This window comes from Pseudomassariella vexata (genome assembly GCF_002105095.1).
Source record: "Pseudomassariella vexata strain CBS 129021 chromosome Unknown BCR38scaffold_8, whole genome shotgun sequence".
Classification (NCBI taxonomy): domain Eukaryota; kingdom Fungi; phylum Ascomycota; class Sordariomycetes; order Amphisphaeriales; family Pseudomassariaceae; genus Pseudomassariella; species Pseudomassariella vexata.
In genome coordinates, this window is record NW_024467963.1 from 26,884 (window position 1) to 47,591 (window position 20,708).

At 52.1% G+C, this 20,708-nt stretch overlaps 8 protein-coding genes across 8 annotated transcripts; 3 read left to right on the plus strand and 5 right to left on the minus strand.

The window, feature by feature from the left end:
- Positions 1–989: 989 nt before the first annotated feature.
- Positions 990–1,592, minus strand: BCR38DRAFT_301850 (uncharacterized protein; the record flags this gene model as incomplete). Its single annotated transcript, XM_040854569.1, has 2 exons — positions 990–1,106; positions 1,182–1,592. Coding segments are annotated over 2 exons (528 nt in total), but the record flags the coding sequence as incomplete, so codon positions are not given.
- Positions 1,593–2,500: 908 nt separating this feature from the next.
- Positions 2,501–5,252, minus strand: BCR38DRAFT_515754 (origin recognition complex subunit 4 C-terminus-domain-containing protein; the record flags this gene model as incomplete). Its single annotated transcript, XM_040865084.1, has 3 exons — positions 2,501–3,076; positions 3,132–3,776; positions 3,828–5,252. 3 exons carry the CDS (start codon positions 5,250–5,252, stop codon positions 2,501–2,503), a joined length of 2,646 nt encoding a protein of 881 aa, XP_040714544.1.
- Positions 5,253–7,821: 2,569 nt separating this feature from the next.
- BCR38DRAFT_458175 (cytochrome P450 ClCP1) lies at positions 7,822–9,702 on the plus strand (the record flags this gene model as incomplete). Its single annotated transcript, XM_040862127.1, has 6 exons — positions 7,822–7,872; positions 7,918–8,398; positions 8,470–8,547; positions 8,686–8,909; positions 8,963–9,283; positions 9,370–9,702. 6 exons carry the CDS (start codon positions 7,822–7,824, stop codon positions 9,700–9,702), a joined length of 1,488 nt encoding a protein of 495 aa, XP_040714545.1.
- A 49-nt stretch (positions 9,703–9,751) lies between these two features.
- Positions 9,752–10,729, minus strand: BCR38DRAFT_216779 (uncharacterized protein). Its single transcript, XM_040854202.1, has one exon. It carries the CDS (start codon positions 10,364–10,366, stop codon positions 9,800–9,802), a length of 567 nt encoding a protein of 188 aa, XP_040714546.1. The 5' UTR covers positions 10,367–10,729; the 3' UTR covers positions 9,752–9,799.
- Positions 10,730–11,269: 540 nt separating this feature from the next.
- BCR38DRAFT_345313 (calcium-independent protein kinase C) lies at positions 11,270–15,172 on the plus strand (the record flags this gene model as incomplete). The annotated part of the gene is made up of 7 exons (XM_040856174.1): positions 11,270–11,753; positions 11,810–12,079; positions 12,139–13,134; positions 13,251–14,343; positions 14,395–14,596; positions 14,653–15,058; positions 15,111–15,172. The coding sequence occupies 7 exons, from the start codon at positions 11,270–11,272 to the stop codon at positions 15,170–15,172; spliced, it is 3,513 nt and encodes a 1,170-aa protein (XP_040714547.1).
- A 674-nt stretch (positions 15,173–15,846) lies between these two features.
- Positions 15,847–17,353, minus strand: BCR38DRAFT_435392 (Mdm33 family-domain-containing protein). The gene has a single exon (XM_040860370.1). It carries the CDS (start codon positions 17,243–17,245, stop codon positions 15,935–15,937), a length of 1,311 nt encoding a protein of 436 aa, XP_040714548.1. The 5' UTR covers positions 17,246–17,353; the 3' UTR covers positions 15,847–15,934.
- A 198-nt stretch (positions 17,354–17,551) lies between these two features.
- BCR38DRAFT_393350 (HAD-like domain-containing protein) lies at positions 17,552–18,878 on the plus strand. The gene is made up of 3 exons (XM_040857598.1): positions 17,552–18,372; positions 18,430–18,572; positions 18,634–18,878. The coding sequence occupies exons 1-3, from the start codon at positions 17,876–17,878 to the stop codon at positions 18,765–18,767; spliced, it is 774 nt and encodes a 257-aa protein (XP_040714549.1). The 5' UTR covers positions 17,552–17,875; the 3' UTR covers positions 18,768–18,878.
- An 85-nt stretch (positions 18,879–18,963) lies between these two features.
- Positions 18,964–20,496, minus strand: BCR38DRAFT_458179 (major facilitator superfamily domain-containing protein; the record flags this gene model as incomplete). The annotated part of the gene is made up of 2 exons (XM_040862128.1): positions 18,964–20,056; positions 20,117–20,496. 2 exons carry the CDS (start codon positions 20,494–20,496, stop codon positions 18,964–18,966), a joined length of 1,473 nt encoding a protein of 490 aa, XP_040714550.1.
- Positions 20,497–20,708: the final 212 nt, after the last annotated feature.

The window sequence follows — 20,708 nt, forward strand, 5'->3', positions numbered from 1 at the left end:
TTACGGCAACAGCATAGCGGAGCTTTTCCATAACATTTGTTGTTTCCTAATTAGTATTGGGTGCGACGACTTGTTTGTTCCCGGTTCTCCGCATACAGGGTACAATCAAATACGGAAGTTCATTAACGATGTCGCGCTCTTCTCCATGGTATAAACTTGAATGACGTGGGGTATTATCCAAAGCACTGCTCTCGTCTGCAACACAGCTCTGACCATTACTCGGGTAAGCAAACCAGCCTCACATGCTCCCAACAACGCAATATCCATCCATCTAATTCAGCAACATTACGTGGCTCCCGGCCCTACTCCAATTCAGCCAAGAACTCTTCGTTCGCCGGCTGCTGTCCCGACGTCCTCGGGTCATAAGCATTATACCCCTCCTTCTCATCATGCTCATTCAATCGCAACGGCGGAATCTGAGGCGGTGGAGACATCGAACCTCGATGCGGATTTAGCGGTGTCAACGCCATGCAATTCGAATCGCGCAAGTGCGAGTTCGTGTGACTCGGCCAGCCCTGTCCCTGTTGTTGCATTTGCCCCTGAGTAGTAGCACCCGCCGTCGATGAGTTCTGCAAAGCATACCAGCTAACTCTCCCGAACGCATCACGACCTGGCCCCGCTGGCATGGAGCCTGACCTATTATGGTGACCCGAGACGTGATACGGGACCGAGGCCAGCCCGAGACCCACCACATCCGGAACATGCGCCGATGGAGCCCCCGGACTCTGATCCACTTCCCAATTTGCCCCCGGCCCTGGGCTCCTTCCCATCTGCTGATACTGCGGAGGGGGGCTGAACCACACATTTCCTGCGTGAGAGGATGGTGAATACTGCGTGATAGGCATGGAGAAGCCACTATCGCTATTGCTGTACTGGTGGTAGTTCGTACGCGACGGCGCGACACCACCATTGGACCGGTCACTTCCGCCCGGAGAATGGACGCTGTCGCGCGTGGCGCTGCGCTGTATGGACATGCGCTGGTTCAGATCGGCGGCCGTCGCGATTTGCGCTCTCATTGAGAGGCGGTCTACCAGTGCCCCGTGGGCTTTTTTGAGCGTCTTCTTGACGAAGGAGGACATGATGAAATTGCAACGGAGTTCGACATCCTGTCGAGATAGCAGACACATTTTAGCTTCAAGGGAGGGAAAAGATCTGTTTAGGGGAAGAGGGGTTCCCATTACCTCACGGATGTAAAGCCCATGCATGGGCGCGCCTATCCCGAGTTCTATCGGCTGGATCGGCTCGCCGGGAAGCGTGCCCTCGACTCTCCACCGATCCCGAATGTCTGTTCCCATGGGTGCGTAACAGTGGGTTTGCAGCCCCGTCGGCAGATCGTGGAACGCGCACGTGTAGGTGATGTCGCCCGTCGCCATGCCACCCGGTAGATAGGAGACCTTGTCCGTCAGGCTCCACCACGTACAGTGGTACTCCTCGGCCGTCGCGTGTGGCGGCGGCTTGATGGGGTGGCGCTCAATGACGAGCGGGTTCAGGTCGATCATTTCCTGGTGGTTGTGGAGAAATTGGACGACCACCTCGCGCGTTATGCCTGGCGGCAGGGGGGTGATGGTCGTGAAGGTGGATTTCTTCGACATTGCGCGCGACGCCTGGGGTGAAGCAACTGATGAACCGAAGAGATGGCTGGGATTGCGCGAGAGCGCTCGATTGAGGCGATATTAGAAGAAATGAATGGAGGAGGCGGCGAACAAGAAGAGAAGCAAAAGGAGGCCCAGCGTAAGGGCGATGGCTGGAAAAGAAGATGAGACGATAAGAGTAAGCAGCCACTGTTTGGACCCAGCTCGTCTGGCGATATGCTAAAGTTGATTGTAAATAAGCTGCTTAGATGGCAGACAGCTTGGTCGACAACAGAGGAGAAAGTATGGATGCGCGATCTGAGATGTTGTGACGCATTGAAACCAGGTCACAGGAAAAACGATGGGATGAGAACGTAAGGCAGCAGTCAAAGAGCTCAACAATCCCCAACGAAGAACACCTACCGCCGACTTGTTGGCACGCCCGCCCTCCAAAGTGATCTGAATAGAAGGTCTGGAAGCGCGGCAGGATTCTAAGTTGGCATGTGCAAGGTGGACAAAACCTTTATGGGGTTCGTGCTAAGTAAACGAACCAGAAACACTGATGTACCAAGTAATGAGATCCTAGTCTCAGTACTAAGGGAACCAATGATCTCATTGTTTCTCGCGAACCCGTCCATGCGCCATGGGTGGTGGAGCTCTTGCGGCTGTGACACCCACCGACATGTTTGTAAGCGGTTAGTGTTAGGTCCGAAATAGAACTAGAAGATTCCGAATAGGCAAATGCTTGGCGCATTCAACTCTCATGTGGCGCTACAACGTCCCGGGAAATGTTGCTCCGGCCGTCTAAGTAGTCAAAGATGAACACCCTGGCACTAGGATGTTTATTTCTGGTGTATAACCGCAGGGGACTGACCGGTAACCAACGTCTAGCAAAAGTCTCGACTGATGGTAAGTTGGCCTGTCTCCAACTAAATCTGGGAGCACCACTTTCCGAGAAATGCAGGCAGCTCGACGGCCGCCGGTATCTCCTCCAACGTTACATCAAGTTTCCACATTTTGCCCTCGAGGCCCCCATGTATCGCGTTGCTCCTTCCTCCTATGCCCGCAGGTACCAGAAGCCCCAGAGCGACCAACCTCTCCCAGGACATGGCGGCTACTCCACGACCCCAAACTCTGCCTCCGGCGCCAAGTGCTAACATGCCGGAACTCGCCGACTGCAACCTTTGTTTGCCCATTTGGGAGCTATACTCATCATAGGCCATGGCAAAGTTGACCGTGTCGGTGTGCGCCACAATATCGAGGCGGGCTGCAGCGATCAATAGCGCGAGGTCGAGGTCTGACAGAGCAGCTAAGAGGTGAAGCTTCGAATCTGGAGCGTCCAAAGAAACAGATAACACCGATGAAGACGAAACCTGCAGGACGGGGGATGTGGCGGACAGAGCAGAGAGTGGGAGCACCCATGTCGTCAGAAACATTGGGACCGACTTTGTCGTATAAAAATGGTACTCCAGATGATCTTGGAAGGATGGCGTTTTTTGCAGTTTCTAGAGATATTGTCAGCGATAGCCGAAACCCGACTGGCAGGGGCAACTTGCTGACCTCGATGTTTTCGTTCCAGTATTGCAGGAACTCTTCGACCCCCGCTAAAGTGGTGTCGAAACCTTCAGACTCGATATCCTCTTCATCAATTGAAAGTCCTTGTTTACATATGTCCCAATACGCAGGCAGGCTCTTGGGCAGACAGAGATGTACATATCGATGGCTGAACCGACTCTTGACTCTCTTCTCCAGGCTCTCCACGACATCGATTCGCGTAGTCAAGCCAAGTACGGCGATCGGGGCTTTCCTAGCTTGAGCGATGTCAAACAAGTTGTACAACAACGTTTGCCGGGCATGTGTCGCAAACAGATCAAATTCGTCAATGACGAAAACAACAGATTCGGACGTCAGCCCCTCTTCGGTGCCAGTAATCTCTGACGGGTGGGAAAGCAAAGCTAACAGCGTAGCCAGGGTGTCGGCGTAATTGTTGGTCTTCATCGCATTAGTCTCTGGTGGTTGGCTACGCGACAGCGTTGGACGCACCTTATTCACCAAATCATCCTCTACGGCCATTTCTTTTCCCAGTTGACGCCATATTTCCTTCAGAGCAAGCTTGTCATCAGTGTGGATGAACCCGTTCAGCCGGACAACATGGAATGCTTCCTTATTATCGGCAGCAAGGTCGGAAACGATAGTTTCCACGAGCTGTCACGCAATTTAGCAACGCGTGATAGAGAAAAGCATTGGAGCGCTTACAGTTGTCTTGCCGCAGCCTCGTGCGCCGATAATCATCATGGAATTACCCTCGCCTGCCAAAATAGTCTGTTCTACCAATTGGAAGGTCTTCTCGTACGCTTCAGTCTGACCAGTAAGTTTGATGCGCCGGCTTCCGGAGCACCGGTCGATCAGCACGCGTTGCATTGTGTGGAGATGCCGCTCGAAGTTGGGGATATCAGGCAGTTCTTTAGAGGTGCTGACTTCTTGCGATCCGGTTTGTAATCCAGGAAATATGGCTTGTTGTTCATTGTGCAATGCATCTTCTTGCAGGCAACCCCGGCAGAACCAGTCGCCTTTCGGAATCACGGGCACTTTGTAGCACTTTTGGTGAAATGCCTTTTCGCAGTGGTCACAGAAAATGATCTTGTTCCCACCCTTTGAGTCGGGTTTAGAGCATATAACACAGACTTCGTCATCCTCGCTTTCCTCCTCCTCCTCCTCTTCCTTGTCTTGTTCTTTATCGTCTGCAGCGGAGGCCTTGCCCTTGCCCACTGGGGCCGCGACGTTTGGCTTGGACTTCGCTTGTGATGCGATCTTTGACTTGGACGGCAAATCCGCAAAAAACACCTCGGGAGTTTTTCTATTGTCTTCACTGTCAAATGCAACGCTTTTAGGCGGCCTTCCAAGTCTTTTGCGCCGCGGTGTCAATATGCCTTTAGGCGTTGGTGGCTGCTTCTGGGCAATCTCCTGCCGGCGGCCTGTAAAACCTCTTAGGCTGCCTCGTGTTGTTGATCCTTTCCCGCCAGCTTCTTCTTCTTCAATATCGTCGGTAGTGCCGATGTCCGCCCCTTGTTGTGGTGGATATCTTTCCGATTCTTCATGTGAAAATTCGTATTCGTCATGCTTCTTTGCACCGCGCACTGCCCGACTTGAAGCAGAACATTTTGGCGAGGCATTGGCTGTTTTCGAAGGCCCATTCGCCCTTTGTCCCGTGCTTGGGAGGGTGTACTGTGGGTTCGCAGAGCCGTTCGCAGAGTCATTTGCGTGGGTCGGGTCCTCCAGCTCATCTCCCGAATCTGGCACATCGTAGACGCTCTTGGTTGCATCTCGGACGTAGGGATTTTTTAAGCCAAATTTGCCCCATTTCACTGCCGGTCTGTTCGATTTTATTTGTAAATCCTGTGCAGATTCGCCGTCGCTTGATTCCAGTGCCTCACAGCCATGCTTGAACCTGCCATTCAGCTTGTTGGTGCTGACTCGACGACCGACTCCAAGAACCCCTCCAGCCCCTCCTATTGCGGAAGCGAGAGCTGAAAAGGCTTTGGGGGTTGATGGTGACGAGGCATGCGCATCGTTAAGCCGCCGCTTTTTAGCTGAGGACGCCGGTGCGGGTGACAAGATGACCTCATCATCTGGTTGAGGACGAGTTCTCTTGCGGCGAGTGATGGGCGGCTCCGGTGCCATTGTGTTGTTTTGTCGCCAGGCTAAGGCGGTGACTTGAGTGGTTAGGTCAAGAATGTCGTGGACGTTGAAGCCATTATGTGGAGGCAGTGGTCGCGTCACGTCTAGGAATCAAAAACAATGGTATACAGTACGAAGTACGCAGATGGCCGAAACGTGATGTTCCCTCGGCCGCAATTGGACCGACAACTTGCTACGCACTGCAAACTGCAAGGGCGACGCGACATAATTAACGAGGACATCGCTAGTTGCATATCTGCAAGTCGTCAGCAACTCCCCGGCCCGAAACTTCCGCGTTCATTCCCTTGGCCCACTCCTATTGCTAGTGCTGCATTTATGGACATCCCACAGCTTCACGATTGTTGGCACTTACCCAGTCAGTCCTGGGGAAGTCCAAGGCTTATTGTTATGTTTGATGTTCATTCCTCGGTTGATATGCACTGCCATTCGAAGCGACAGCGTTACCAACAATGAAAGCCGCATAGCAAGATAAAGCAGTAGCTTGCTGTGATGGTCTGGAAGCTATATGTAATGACTCATGATTAGGTGGCTTATCACTTTCTGTACCCGTGCCATGCCCCACTTATTTCGGATTCGCTTGAGCTCACCAACTTGGCCAGTTTCTCAACACTTTTAACTTCGACCTATCCTATCTTCATCAATTCATCAGCTTTTTCTAATCGCAATGGACTCACAGCTACAGGAAGCCATCCTCTATATGTAAGAGTATCCTTAAGCTAAAATTACCAAGATTGCGCGAGAAAGCGGCGTAAACCGCGAGACCGTCCGATACCGCGTTAAGTAAGCTAGGAAGACTAAAAACTACGGAGGACTTAACAAACTACTATCTAAAGCCGAAGAAAAGGCCCTCTATTATATCGATCGCCTTAATAGGATTAATCTTACGGTTCGCGTAGAATTTATTACTAACTGAGGGATTCAATCCTCTATTGATGACTCTGCGTAGATCCTGTCTTGATTGATCTGTCTATCTGCTCTGTTGTGTGTAGTGTGAAGGCCAACCCTCGCAGACTCACTACAACCAGGTGACTTACAGCTGGAACACCTGCCATGGCAGTGTCAGATGGGAAGCCAATCATAACCCTTGTAGGATCCCCGCCAAGCGTGGATGACTTAGTCGCGCTCCCTCAAACCTAAGTTGTCATCTTCTTTCCTTCGCTCCTTAGAGTAGAATCTTCGTCGATAGCACCTAATCGAGGTCTCTACCAATGCGATGCAACCCAGGTCGTGACATGTAGTGTGTAGCTATTTTATCTACGAGGAAGGGTTTGACCCCACTAGTGCAATTGCCGCTACACCGCCTTCGGCCTAGGGCATAACCGTGGCGCTCAATCCCACACTAACGCTATAAATACGATATTACGTAAGAGAGTTAAGTTCTACTAGACTAGCTACTACTATAGTCGGATTAAACTAGACTACACGTTTCCTTAAGCGTTATAGCTACTTTTACGCTTCCTAGCGGAAGCTCTATTCAAACCGCTAGACTACTAAAAACCTCGATACTATACGAGAGTATTGTTACGACCTGGGTTGCATCGCATTGGTAGAGACCTCGATTAGGTGCTATCGACGAAGATTCTACTCTAAGGAGCGAAGGAAAGAAGATCACAAACTTAGGTTTGAGGGAGCGCGACTAAGTCGTCCACGCTTGGCGGGGCTCCTGCAGGGGTTATGATTGGCTTCCCATCTGGCACTGCCACGGCAGGTGTTCCAGCTGTAAGTCACCTGGTTGTAGTGAGTCTGCGAGGGTTGACCTTCACAAGTATTTTACACGGCTTGAGAGAGTAGCTAAAAACCGTAAAAGAAGTTAGAAGACGTCGATTAACAGGCTAATTAAAGCCCATAGATGTCTTCGAGACAGGCCTTAGTTAGCGGTTATTACGTAGGTTCTAATTGAAAGTTGAAATCTATCGAAAAACTGGCTAAGTTGGTGGTGAGCTCAAGCGAATCCGAAATAAGTGGAGCGTGTAGAGCTTCTATGGAACATCGGCAAAGTCGGTCGAACCCTAGTGCCCCCATCCCTCATATGTGTACCTGTAAGATCCCTGCCTAAGTACTTACTAGCATCTCAGTAAGTGCTTGGCTTCTAACGGTATCTACGTTTATATGACGTTCAGTCGAAGTTTATTGTCGACAATAGGCTGCACGAGTAATTCATACAGAGATGACCCGCTGCAACTTCCTGATTGAGCCAATAGCCTCTGACGTTGCTATCTTGGAAATAGTGGCTGGAATCTTTGCCGAGTCCATAAAGGGTCGAAGTGTTTAAGCCAGTTGGCCAAATACCTGCTATGCGACCAATTCACGAGATCTCTCAGTTGCTACATCGAGAGCTCTCACAGGTTAGTAGCATACATCACATCCGAGATTCAGGTCACTTGCTGCCTTAGTATTTATGAGTAGACATATTATATGCAGCCAGTTGACTCAATCCCAACAACACCAATGATCTTCTCTCTTCGCTCAGATATAACGTCCAAAGGATCTGCCGCAGCATACCATTTTTGTCTTTTTTCCACTCAATACGAGGAAGCCAAACGCAGCAGCTATGGTGTTTCCCTTACCCATAGGCACTGTCGTCGGTGCAGCTGTTGTTGGGGTTTGTGAAACCTACGTCACTCAGAAACAAGTCTAACATTGGCAGATCGGACTGTATCTACTCTTGATAGCAGTGTATAGAGCTCTCTTCCACCCTCTACGGAACTACCCAGGCCCCTTTCTCAACCGGATCACTAAGCTTCCGGTTGTGTATGCCACGATCAAAGGCAGACAGCCACAATACGTCGCATCTTTGTTCGAAAAGTATGGCCCTGTCGTCAGAATAAGCCCTAACAACTTGGGGTTCATTGACGCCCAAGCATGGAAGGACATCTACGGCCATCGTCAAAGTGGGAGGTTCGAGAAGGCATATGAGTACTATCGCCAGACTCCTGCAGGCCCCATCAACATGATCAATGCCGACCCCGTTGAACATGCCGCGCTACGTAAATGGGTTGCACCTAGTTTCTCGGATCGCTCCATGAAAGAGCAGGAGCCCATGATTGGCGGCTACGTCGATTTGCTCATTGACAGGCTCATGCAAAATTGTCATGGCGGGCACACAGCGGTCAACCTTCGCGAGTGGTGTAAGTGATGCCAAAGTACCCGTTCATGTGGCCAACTTATTGAAACGTGCCGCTGCTGAATAAAATGGCAGACAATTTCATGACCTTCGATGTCATTGGCAAACTTGCCTTCTCTAGTGACTTTGGCTGTCTCGAGTCATCCGATTATCGTGAGTAATTCTTGGAGTCCTCACTGCCTTATATATGCCGTGTCTCAGGGTGATGGGATCTGTAAAAGCAACTTCACCGACATGACTCTTCACGTCTAAGACAATATACAAGTAGCACTTCCTGACATTGAGATGTAGACCCATGGGTCAGAATGATCACGTTTTTCAACCGTGAAACGGTATACCTTGGTGAGCTAAAGCGGAACGGTTTCAGCTTCCTCATCAAGTGGCTTGCAAAGGTCGGCCTTGGGAAAAACAGATTGAAGCACGTGGAATACACAAAGGAAAAACTCCTCAAGCGTATTGAATCCGGGAAACAGCCTGACCTGCTTGAGGGGCTTCTTCACAACAAAGATGGCGTCGTACGTATGCCAACCCCTACCGAGCCTACTTGCTAGCTGATGAAAACGATGAGGAACTATGTCTGAAGAGATTGCAGTCAAATTCTGGCTTATTCATCATTGCTGGCTCGGAAACCACTGCCACTCTTCTCTGCGGCGTAACCTACCTCCTTTTGACACATCCCGAATCATTCAAACAGGTGGTAGAAGAGGTTCGGTCCTCGTATACTACATCGGAAGAGATCACCTTGACCTCTGTGGCCAAGCTGTCCTACATGCTCGCATGCCTGAATGAGACACTCCGCTGCTATCCACCAGCACCCGGTTGGATGCCACGTCGAGTAGTTAAGGGGATGGGCAGTGTTATTATCAACGGAAACGTAGTCCCCGAAGGTGTAAGCAAGCCCCCGCCCTGCTTTCTTCTTTCTCGTTACTTACCGAAACACACCGAATTTATGACTGACATTTTTTTTTCCAACAGACACTCGTCAGCGTTTGGCAGCTCCCGATGTACCACAGTAAGTACAACTTCATCGGTCCAGAGGGTTATCACCCCGAGCGTTTCTTTGGCGATCTCAAGTTTGCCAGCGACAAGCTGGACGTTCTGCAGCCATTCAGCATAGGTCCCAATAACTGTATTGGTCGCAATTTGGCATATGCTGAGATGCGGCTCATTCTCGCGAGGATCTTGTTCACCTTCGACCTCACACTTGCCGATGACAGCAGGCACTGGATCAAAAACCAGAAGATTTACATGCTCTGGGAAAAACCGATCCTAAATGTGTACATGACGCCTGTTCCCACTGAACAATAGGTGGGACAGAGAGCCTGCTTGCTTCGAGCTGATTGGTTTACGAAGATGCTGTTTGGGGTATTGTAAATGACAAGTTAAAAGCACGATTCCCATATAACTAGATAGTCGACCGGATCGGGCTGGAGACAAAAGGCATTGCAGTGAAAGCTTCGAGCTGCCTGTCAGGGGCGACCGTGGAAACACTTGGAGGCAAAATGTAGAGCTGAGGTTTCCAAACGCTGTCCAACCATGTTTGAATTTGTCTGACTGATTGATTCAGATCCATCTGATGTTGTGCTGACACCAGGGGGACCTTGTAGAACTCTCCAGCTCGAATGAATACGTTACTGCAAGTTAATAAGAGGATATATTGATATTGATACGATTTGACAGTGGAAAACTGATTCGCATTCACATGCCGGCAGTGTTGATAAGCTGAGTTATCAGTTCTTGCCGCATGCAAACAGCATTTCTTTGTTATATTTTTTTCTGACTGAGTTGGAGGTTTCAAGGGACGCGGCTTCCATTCGAGTGCCTCTCTGTCACGTGCCTCATCCGGTTTCTTGCTTGTCGTCTTGCCGGGGCCTGGCTTGCCTAATGACGACGAGTCGGCCCAAGCTTCCCCAAGCATAAAACGAAATGGTGGGGGGATTGGGCAAGGTGGCATATGCATGTGCTCGCGCATTCGGAGCTGCAATTGAACTGTTGAGAAAACGGAAACAGAGGAATCCTACATGGCGAAGGACTGCGCTGCGCCTCATCAAGTGTAACGTGTGGTTTGTCGCCTCCTATGAAGTCAAGTCCTTCACCATCAATGGCGAAAACCTGTATATGCCTGGTGGAGCTTCGCGATGTTTTCAATTTGTAAAGGTACTTCAACTTTACGTACCTGGGCACACGTGGGTAGAGATACTTGACCTTGGATGAGGTACGAATTTTCGATAAATCATGCAACCAACACACAATCTAGAGACAGTGGACGCCGCCGCCGGTGGTCCAGGATGAAATGCTGATGGTCACGCTGGGCTGAGAATAGAGGTTACGTTTAGGTCGATAATAGGAAGTATGGGATCTGCAGAACTCATAAAGTCGGGTGTCAGTTGGACAGAGCAACCGAAGAAACGACAAATCTGCGATGAGTTGTTGTCTCATGTGTCCAGAGCTTGATGTAGATGGTGAAAACAAAAACGATACAAAGTGATATGGCAGAAGCACAGGGGGAAATCGAACCCATTTGCGTTCCCACCTACGCAAGGTAAGGTATTTAAATGTTGGCTTTCAACGATGGAAGTGACAAGTAACTTCCATGCCCATGCCTTATAACCGCACCACCCCACAGCCCTGGCCACCACCACTCGCGCTTTGAAACACAAAACCCCGCCATTCTCCAGAGCCGTCCAAGAACTGACGACATCGCATTCATACCCGACAGTTGCTACTCTGTATTTGCTACCACGACCGCCTGGGACAGGACTTGTTCAAGCTTGCACCTGCTTTTTGACAGGCCCGCGAGTGCTGTTTCTTGTTTTGGCGAATCGCCCCATCGCTTGTTTGGTCCTGCGCGTAGGACGCGCGACCCGCACCCAGCATGGCTTCCATCAATGAGGACGAGACCATGGCCAACATCTTCAAAAAGATCGAGCGAGAAAAGGCCCTTATAAACGCTGCCAATGCTATGCGACAGCAGACCAACAACGACGATGTTAGGTCTCGACTCGATACCCAGATGCGAGAGGGCCGGAGGAACTTGCAATTCTTCGAGGAGAAACTTCGCGACCTGCAGATGAAGCGCATGGGACACGGCGTCGACAACCTCAGTCTGAGCTCGGGCTCGACTGCCGTTGCTTCGATACATCCCAAAAGCGCAGATTTACGAGGAGATGCAGAAGGACCGCCGACGCCGCCGCCCAAAGATGCCGGCGGCTGGCAAGGAGGCGATACTGGCACATCCGGGCCCGGTGGCTATAGTCAAATAGGCGGCCACGGCGACATGATGCCTCCACGACATCCTTATGCGCCTCCCGGTCCCAACACGGGCACGCCAAGGCCAAGACCGAACTTCACCAAACTAGGTATGCTGCTAATGGTGTTGGCTTGGTTATGATTTTCGCTGACAGCGCTACACCAGACCTCATCAAATACGATACCCCCTACCTCGGCCCCCGCATTCAACTTATGCTTTCGCAGATCCAATTCAAGCTTAACGTGGAAGAGCAGTATCTTAAGGGTATCGAGAAGATGGTCCAGCTGTATGGCATGGATGGCGATCGCAAAAGTAAGGCTGACGCCGCCGCCAAGCGTGTCGAGAGCAAGCAGAAGATCCAGCTCTTGAAGCAGGCACTCAAGAGATACGAGGAACTTCACATTGACGACATGGAAACGAACGACTCGCCCGACGGTAAGTTGCTAGTATTCGGGGCGCATACGTTAGTGAGCTAACGCGGAACTCGTTACCAGACGACAGCATCAATATGCCCAACCTGCGAAAGCCTTTGACCGGTCAGCTGTCTGTTCGCATTATCCAGATCAAAGACGTGGACCACGCGAGCACAAGTCGGTTCTCTCGAGGTCCGGAAACCTTCGTGGCTGTCAAGGTTGAAGATAACGTGGCCGCTCGCACCAAGGCCTCGCGCTTCGACAAATGGGACGGCGAATACCACAATATCGAAGTTCGAGAGGCAAATGAAATCGAACTCACGGTATACGACAAGCCTGGCGAGCACGCCCTCCCCATCGCCATGCTGTGGGTCCGGATATCGGATATCGTCGAGGAAATGCGCCGCAAGAGGATCGAGGCCGAGGTCTACAACTCTGGTTGGGTTTCTGCCGATAGACTGGGCGGTTCCGCAGCCCCGCCGCCGCAGTTCCCGCTCGCCCCCCAGCAACAGCAGTTCGGCCCTCCGCCTACATCGCCGGGATTACAGGGCCAGCCGTCGGCGCCGACGTCACCGCAGCAGCAGTTTGGTCCTCAGGCTGCACCGTCGATCGGTAACCAGCCAATCGATGGCTGGTTTAATCTGGAACCCACAGGTTCAATCCACCTCCAGGTGAACTTCAACAAGATGAACAAGGATCGACGACAGGTTGATCTTGGTCTTGGTCGCAAGGGTGCCGTCCGTCAGCGCAAAGAAGAGGTGCATGAGATGTATGGCCACAAATTCGTCCAGCATCAGTTCTACAACATCATGCGTTGCGCCTTGTGCGGCGATTTTCTCAAATACTCCGCTGGGATGCAATGCGAGGACTGCAAATACACGTGCCACACGAAATGTTATCAGAGCGTCGTTACGAAGTGTATTAGTAAATCCAACGCAGAAACCGACCCTGACGAGGAGAAGATCAACCACCGTATCCCCCATAGATTCACACCATTCAGCAATGTCACGGCTAACTGGTGCTGCCATTGTGGATCCATTCTACCATTTGGAAAGAAGAACTGCCGAAAGTGTTCTGGTAAGCATTCGTGCCATGCTCTCTTAGCCACCTTACCACCACCACTACCCCCCCTCCCCTTCTGTTCCACACCCACCCCAACCCAGGTCCTCGGCAACAGTCTAACAAAGTTCCAGAATGTAGTCTTACAGCTCATGCACAATGCGCGCATCTGGTACCCGACTTCTGTGGCATGAGTATGGCCGTGGCCAACCAAATCTTGGAAGGCATACGAACACAGAAGCAGCGGCAATCGAAAGGATCCTCTCTCACAGATCGGACTCTCCGACAAGCTAAGACTACGCCGAGTTCCGAAGGGCCTACGTCTCCGTACAGCACCCATACGCCATCTTATACAGGAAGTATCGCCTCCCAGGAAGCTACGAATGCGGCAAAGGCCATGTACGCCGGGCAGTCTCAGTCGTCCTCTTCAAGGCCTACACACCCCGATCGAACCTCTTCTGGCAATTCCAGCGCAGCCGCCGCTGCTGCTACAGCTGCCATGGGTGGGTCTATGGCCTCTCAAAGTCGGCCTGGTGGATATGGCGGATCTGTGGACTCCCATGATGATCCATACTCTCAACCCGGAGGATATGGTAGCAGCCCGCCCCAGCAGCCAAAATATAATCCTGCAGCTTATGCCAATATCAACACATATCCTACCCAGCCTTCAATGCCACCGCAACAACAGCAGCAGCAGTCACCGCCACAGCAGCGGCCCATGCAGCACCAGCAGTCAGCCCCTCAACCGCAAGCACAACAGCCAATGTACCAATCAAATCCACCCGTGTCAAAGCCCCCACCGGCCGCTGAGCCGCTCCCTTCGCCAACGTCGAGCTCAATCGTCCCCTCCAACAGCAGAAAACCGCTGCCGCTTGCGACTGACCCTGGAACCGGTCAACGTATCGGGTTGGATCATTTCAATTTCCTGGCCGTCTTGGGTAAGGGTAACTTTGGCAAAGTCATGTTGGCTGAGACCAAGAAGTCACGGAGACTGTATGCGATCAAGGTTTTGAAGAAAGAGTTCATCATTGAAAACGACGAGGTCGAGAGCATTCGGTCAGAAAAGAGAGTCTTCTTGATTGCTAACCGAGAGCGGCACCCGTTCCTGACGAATCTCCACGCCTGCTTCCAAACGGAAACCAGAGTGTATTTCGTCATGGAATACATTAGCGGTGGTGATCTCATGCTTCACATCCAGCGCGGTCAGTTCGGCACGAAGCGTGCACAGTAAGTCGCAACCCGATGTTGAGCGCAGACCGACGACTGACTTGTATCCAGGTTTTATGCTGCCGAAGTATGTCTGGCGTTGAAGTACTTCCACGAAAACGGCGTCATTTACCGTGATCTCAAGCTTGATAACATTCTCTTGACCCTTGATGGTCATATCAAGATTGCGGATTATGGTCTTTGCAAGGAAGACATGTGGTTCGGCTCAAACACGAGCACTTTCTGTGGAACCCCTGAATTCATGGCACCAGAAGTAAGATGCCCCTTTGGTGTCGACATGCATGTCCAACTACTAAATAACGTGTGTAGATCCTGCTTGACAAGAAATATGGCAGAGCTGTTGATTGGTGGGCTTTTGGTGTGTTGATATACCAAATGCTTCTTCAACAGTCACCGTTCAGGGGCGAAGATGAAGATGAAATCTACGACGCTATTTTGGCGGACGAGCCCCTGTATCCTATTCATATGCCGAGAGATTCGGTCTCGATTCTCCAGAAACTGCTCACCAGGGAACCCGATCAACGACTTGGCAGCGGGCCAACAGATGCGCAGGAGATCATGAACCAGCCCTTCTTCCGCAATATCGTCTGGGACGACATTTACCACAAGCGAGTGGCGCCGCCGTTCATGCCAACAATTAAGAACGCGACGGACACCAGCAACTTTGACTCGGAATTTACAAGTGTTACACCTGTCCTCACACCGGTGAATTCAGGTAAGTCAATTTATATTGCTTCATATGAGTATTGCCACTAAACATCCTATAGTACTTTCGCAAGCCATGCAAGAGGAGTTTCGTGGCTTCTCTTACACGTCGGACTTCGATTAAAAGAACAAACGAGACTGGGGGTGGGAAAATGGCCATGCAAAGTGCAGGACACACATACGCACGCACACCAACCACACAGGGCGCGTTCAAATTTAGCGCACAGCGGCTTAGATTCGTTGGCGGATATCCATTGTTTTTGGCGGTATGTTCGCCGAGGAACCTTTTTTGCAGAGCCATCCATCCGCTCGTAAAAAGCTCAAGATTTGGAACAGCTTTTTAGATTTCTCGAGGCATCGTTCGCCCTCCCCCCTTTAATAGACGACCTTCATAATGTAACGATGACCAGTTTCCCAATCTTTTTAATTGAGTTGCCTGGGTACTATGGGATGATGCTTGGGCTTGGGTGCTGAGGAATGTCCTGTGGTGATTATTCATTTATAATCTCGAAGTATACAACCAGTCAGCGACTTTTGCCAACAAGCCATTGTCTCAATGTCGGTGTTGTGTTGTATTTGACTGCGGAGACTTCACAACAGTTGAACTATAGCCAGTAGACAGGGGATTGCGGACTCGAAGAGATGACAAAGCTCCCGTAGAGCTGGCTGATTGTCTACGGAAGAAGTATCAGACAGGATAATCGTACGTACCTAAATGGGCAATTCCGACAGCTTCCGAACCACTGGATGCCTCCCTGCAATACGTCGTAGTCTTCTAGGGATGGGATGGGCTTACATGGTATTATACAGCTCTCTCTTCTAGATTTAATTCATTGTACATATTTACATGTTGTTTACCCCTAAATGGGCTCGCGTTGCTCTTCAATCAAGCTCTTCGGATGAAGAAGATGGCGATGGCACCAGCTACTGCGGCGCCGCCGACAACGCCTTCCAGTGCTACTAGAGACAAGTCGCGCATGCGCACGGGGACGACTCGTTCGCTCGCGAGATCCAAAGCGGCCGCCTTGATCCGCTCGGGATTGGCGAAGGTTTCGCGCCATGATAGCGGCGGCGGCGGCTGCTGGTCATCCAACGGTAGAGGAATCTCGTCGGCCACGGCAACCTCCACGCAAGCCTGCTCGGCACCCACGACATCCACCAACACCGGTTCAGCCACAGAACCAGTTGCAGTCGCAGTCACATTTGCGTCTCGCATCTTCTCCTTCTCCTCCCTCCTCCTCCTCTCAATCTCCCTCTCCTCCTCCAGCGCCTCCTTTACCTTCTGCTCAAACCCCCTTACCAACCTTGCTCTCCGCCACGGCTCGGCTCCAAACTGGAACACCAAAAACAGCAGCACATTGACGCCCATCAGCCCCCAAGTCCCCCATGTGCTCATCCGCCGAATCTTGTCGCTCCAAATCTGCTCCTCATGATACCTTGCCAAAATCCCCGTACTCAGCTCCCGGCCCAGCTTCTCTGCCTCGCGCTCGGCATCCTCCAGATCCCCTGCGCTCTTGGTGACTTCGGCTTCTAACTCGTAGTCCTGCCGGTACAGTGTGGTGAAACGCTCAAAGTCGGCCGGGGTCCAGGTCTTCTGGCGGGCGAGAAGGGTGGTTACTTCGCGTTGGGTGGCGGAACGCTCCGAGACTTTGGTTTGGTAGCGGTGCCGGACGGCGTGGTGGCGCGCTTGCGCATTCGTCAGGGAGGATTCCAGAGAGGCGATTTGCGATTTCAGGGTTTCGATGCCAGAGTAGCCTGTCAGGTCGTTGAGACGTTGCGAGGCGGTGAATAGTGTCGTTTGGGCGCGGTCCATGAACGATGAAAAGCGGTGGGAGAGTTCAGAGCGGGCGGATTCGGAGTGTGAGGGGAGGTTGGGGGTTGAGGTTGAGCTCGGGGGTTCGTTTTCGGCAGAGGATGGTTTCGTTGTGGAACCCAAGGGCTCTGTTTCCGGTGGCGGGCCAGGGGGACAGTTGGGATGAGGCGGTGCGTTATCGGGTTTCGTAGAGTGCAACCGCAGTTGGCGGCGGTTGCCTGTGAAGCTGCAGCTCAGGCATATTGACGACCATGTCGACACCCGGTGGTTCGGTCTCGGGACCAGTTTACCAGGAGCAGTTTGTGTACTCGGGGCGACAAACTGCTCAAGCAGAGGCCGTGAGCTCGCCCCAAGGAGATGCAGCATTGCTCGGGGACGAGACATGACAGGCTACTTATTAGGAGTATGGGAACACACCAACATTGGGATGTCGTGGAGCTGAGAATCGTGCGTCGGTTCGGGCTAGCAAGTTTTAAAGCTTGGAGCAAGCTCCTGGCTGGGCTGGTGTCCAAAGCGCCGTGCCGGTGGTAGGCCGTTGAATCCACTACCACTACGGGCCGTCCGCATTTCAGCCGCTGACCGCCTGCCACGATAAGGATAAGATCCCTGCCCATTCTTGGCAGAACAGCGCGCAGATCATCCCGCTTTTATGGATTTTTGGAGGGGCAGCGACGCCGCACGAAGGGGGGTGTTGGCCGTGGGTATGGATGACTCTGCACGTCGCCGAGTCCACGTTGAAGGGCCGTTTCAGCCTTCGACCTTGTGATTCTGGAAAGATTCTGATTTATCTCTCATATTTGAATTGACACTCCTTCTAGACAATTGCTTCATTCAGATCTAGCACCTATAGACTTGATAGATGATTCCTACAGTGACGTCATTCCTGTAGACAGAATCTCAATCAATCACGACGCAATTGCGAGTTGAAAGCATTTCACTACATATTGCGATCCAGATCTCGTGGGGGGATATCTACCTACCGTTTACAGTAGACATAAACGGAAGCAACCCGCCATGGCGACCACCAATGGCACCAGCTCTGCCCTTCCGGCGCTCCAGACCAACCCCAAGGCCATCTTCTTCACCGACTTCGACGGCACCATCACGCTGCAAGACAGCAACGACTTCATGACGGACAACCTGGGATTCGGCACGGCGCTGCGCAAAAAGGGCAATGAGGACGTGCTCTTCGACCGCAAGTCGTTTCGCGACAGCTTCCAGGAGATGCTCGACAGCGTCCAGACGCCCTTTGCCGAGTGCATCAAGATCCTGCTCGCCAACATCAAGCTCGACCCCAAGTTCAAGGAGTTCCACAACTGGTGCGCTGCCAACAACGTACCTATCGTAGTGCTATCGGGCGGCATGACACCCGTCATCAAGGCCCTGCTGGCCCATTTGGTGGGCGAGAAGGAGGTTGAGGCAATGCAGATTGTCAGTAATGACGTGCAGGCGAGGCCCGGGAAGAGTATCAACGAGGAGGGTGGGTGGACCATCAAGTACCATGACGATAGGTGAGTCTCTTCGTGACACCACTCAAGTATCGGGGGTTGACCCACCTCCTTTTCTAGCTCCTTCGGACATGACAAGTCTCTCGAGATAAAGCCGTATGCTGCTCTGGCCGAAAGGCCCATCATGTTTTACGCCGGTGATGGTGTTTCGGACCTGTCTGCGGCCAAGGAGACGGATCTGCTGTTTGCAAAGGCCGGACGGGGTGAGAATTCGACAATCTGTCGCATGTGTGAAAACCTCAAGTATGCTAACCATGTGTCCAGATCTCGTGCAATGGTGCGAGAGGCAAAATGTGCCCTTCACCGTCTTCAACGACTTTTCCGACATCTACAAGGTTGTTCAGAGCGTCATCGAGGGTAAGACGAGTGTGCAGGATGCGGCTACCGGCCGTGGTTGAAGGGTTACTGTGTTATGAAAATGACTTTGATGGATATGATAGATCTTGGCTGAACGTGTATAGAGACCCGAAATATAGATTCTTCGTAGATGAATAGACATAAATGCTTTTCCATCTAATAACTCAATTCTCAATTTCTCAGCTTCATACCTACTTGTGTACCCTAATGTCTCCAATCTCCCGCGCGTCATATGCTCTACTCAGTCCTCTTCCTCATGACAGAAATACCATACCAGCAACCCAGCATAACAGTAAAAAGCCCAATCGCAATCGGATGCAACACAAATGTCCCCACAGCCTGTGCCAGAATACCCGTCGTGAAAGGCGCAACGGCACCCCCAGAGCTGCCAAAGGCACTAATAATCCCCAACCCACTGACCTGCTCCTGCCGACTCAGGTTCCTCGTGAAAACAGCCGCCGCACACGGGTACACAGGCCCCAGTAGCAACCCCACGATAGCCAGCGAGACGGCGTCTCCCATTATGTTGGGCACCCACCAGACGAGCAGCTCGAATACGGTAGCCCCGACCACGCAGGCATACACGAACGACCTCTCACCCATTTTGGATCCTAGGGGCGAGAGCACGAAGCGGCCGAGCGTGATGCCGCCCCAGAAACCCGAAGTGACGTAACCGACGGCGCTCGGGCTGCCGTTGCGGGACGAAATCAAAAAGGAGATGACCCAGCCGGAGATGGAGACTTCGGCTCCTTGGTACGAGAAGATGAACAGAGCGCCAAGGAGGACGATTTTGGACTTGAATGCTGCCAAAATAGCGGACACCTGTCTTGTTCCGGGCGGGGAATCGTGAAGCAGGCTCGCGTCAGGACCCGCTTCCTTCTCGTAGTCCCAGAAGGACCAAGTCGCAAAACCGAGGTTGAACGCCGCGAAGGCGAGAGTCAGGAGGTAGTACCGGCTCCAGACCTGATTTGCGGCAGTGACGATGGCGGTTGCGATGAGGGGCCCAATGGTTCCTCCCACACCATAACTTCCGTGCATAAGTCCCAGCATCGTCGTCCCGTTGGCTAGGTTGGCGCAGAAGACGTTGCCGATGGCCAGGTTGAGCGATAGGCCGAAGCCGGCGAGGAAGAAGGAGACGACGATGACTGGGAACGGGGCGGTGCACACGATGGGAACGTAGGCTAGTGCCATAAGGATTTGGCTGAGGGCGAGGGTTTTGGCACGGCCGAGACGCGCGCGCAGGGTGTCGATGCAGGGCGCTGCGGTGATGAAGCCGATGGCGTTGCCGATGAAGATGAGAGAGACGATGGCGTAGCCAATGTTGTAGTAGCTTTGGGGATATTGGTCAGCTATATGTGTCTACTGGACATGTTACATCAGGGGCACTCACGTCTCCATGAATGGGATCAACGCTCCGGGCGCAGAGTCGTTCAAGCCACTCAGAAAGTTCATCAGACAGCAAGCTGCCAGTCTGAAGCGGTTCATGTATGGATCCCAGACGCTCTGTAGCGCGCCGACGCCATCTGTCCCAACCTCGTCTGACTGACTTGGGGTGCGAGGACGAGATACATCGACATAGAAGCCAGCGGCCTCGGTTCTCGGCGTCGTCGCGCTTGAACGAGTCGGAGAGAAGTGCTGCAGTTCAATCCTGTCCTCTTCTGCGTGAGGGGCGGCAGGGTACGTGCGGGATACAGCTCGCTCCGGTCGTGCTGGGAGCTTGCTCTGACCCGACTCGACCTGCACCAAAGTCTTGAACACGGCGGATTCCATTTAGAACTCTGGCCCATCCGTGAGCAGGTATATAGACTGCAGTGTCCGTGGGGGATCAGTATAGAGTGCTAGCACCTTAAAACGAAGGATCACGCAGCGTACTTGAGTATCTGTGACTCGGTCGCCCACTTGCTAGAATATAAGAGTGGGAAAGGGCCTCAAAATCCAGGTCAGTTTCACGATCTTACCAACTCACCATCCAGACACAGGTC

What these genes read in the sequence shown, in the direction of transcription:
- BCR38DRAFT_216779 (XM_040854202.1), bottom strand. Translation starts at nt 10,366, where the DNA reads ATGCGCGAGCACATGCATATGCCACCTTGCCCAATCCCCCCACCATTT.
- BCR38DRAFT_393350 (XM_040857598.1), top strand. Translation starts at nt 17,876, where the DNA reads ATGGCGACCACCAATGGCACCAGCTCTGCCCTTCCGGCGCTCCAGACC. An exon ending in ATCAAGTACCATGACGATAG is followed by an intron (nt 18,373 to 18,429) that starts GTGAGTCTCTTC and finishes CTCCTTTTCTAG; the next exon opens with CTCCTTCGGACATGACAAGT. An exon ending in GTTTGCAAAGGCCGGACGGG is followed by an intron (nt 18,573 to 18,633) that starts GTGAGAATTCGA and finishes CCATGTGTCCAG; the next exon opens with ATCTCGTGCAATGGTGCGAG.
- BCR38DRAFT_435392 (XM_040860370.1), bottom strand. Translation starts at nt 17,245, where the DNA reads ATGTCTCGTCCCCGAGCAATGCTGCATCTCCTTGGGGCGAGCTCACGG.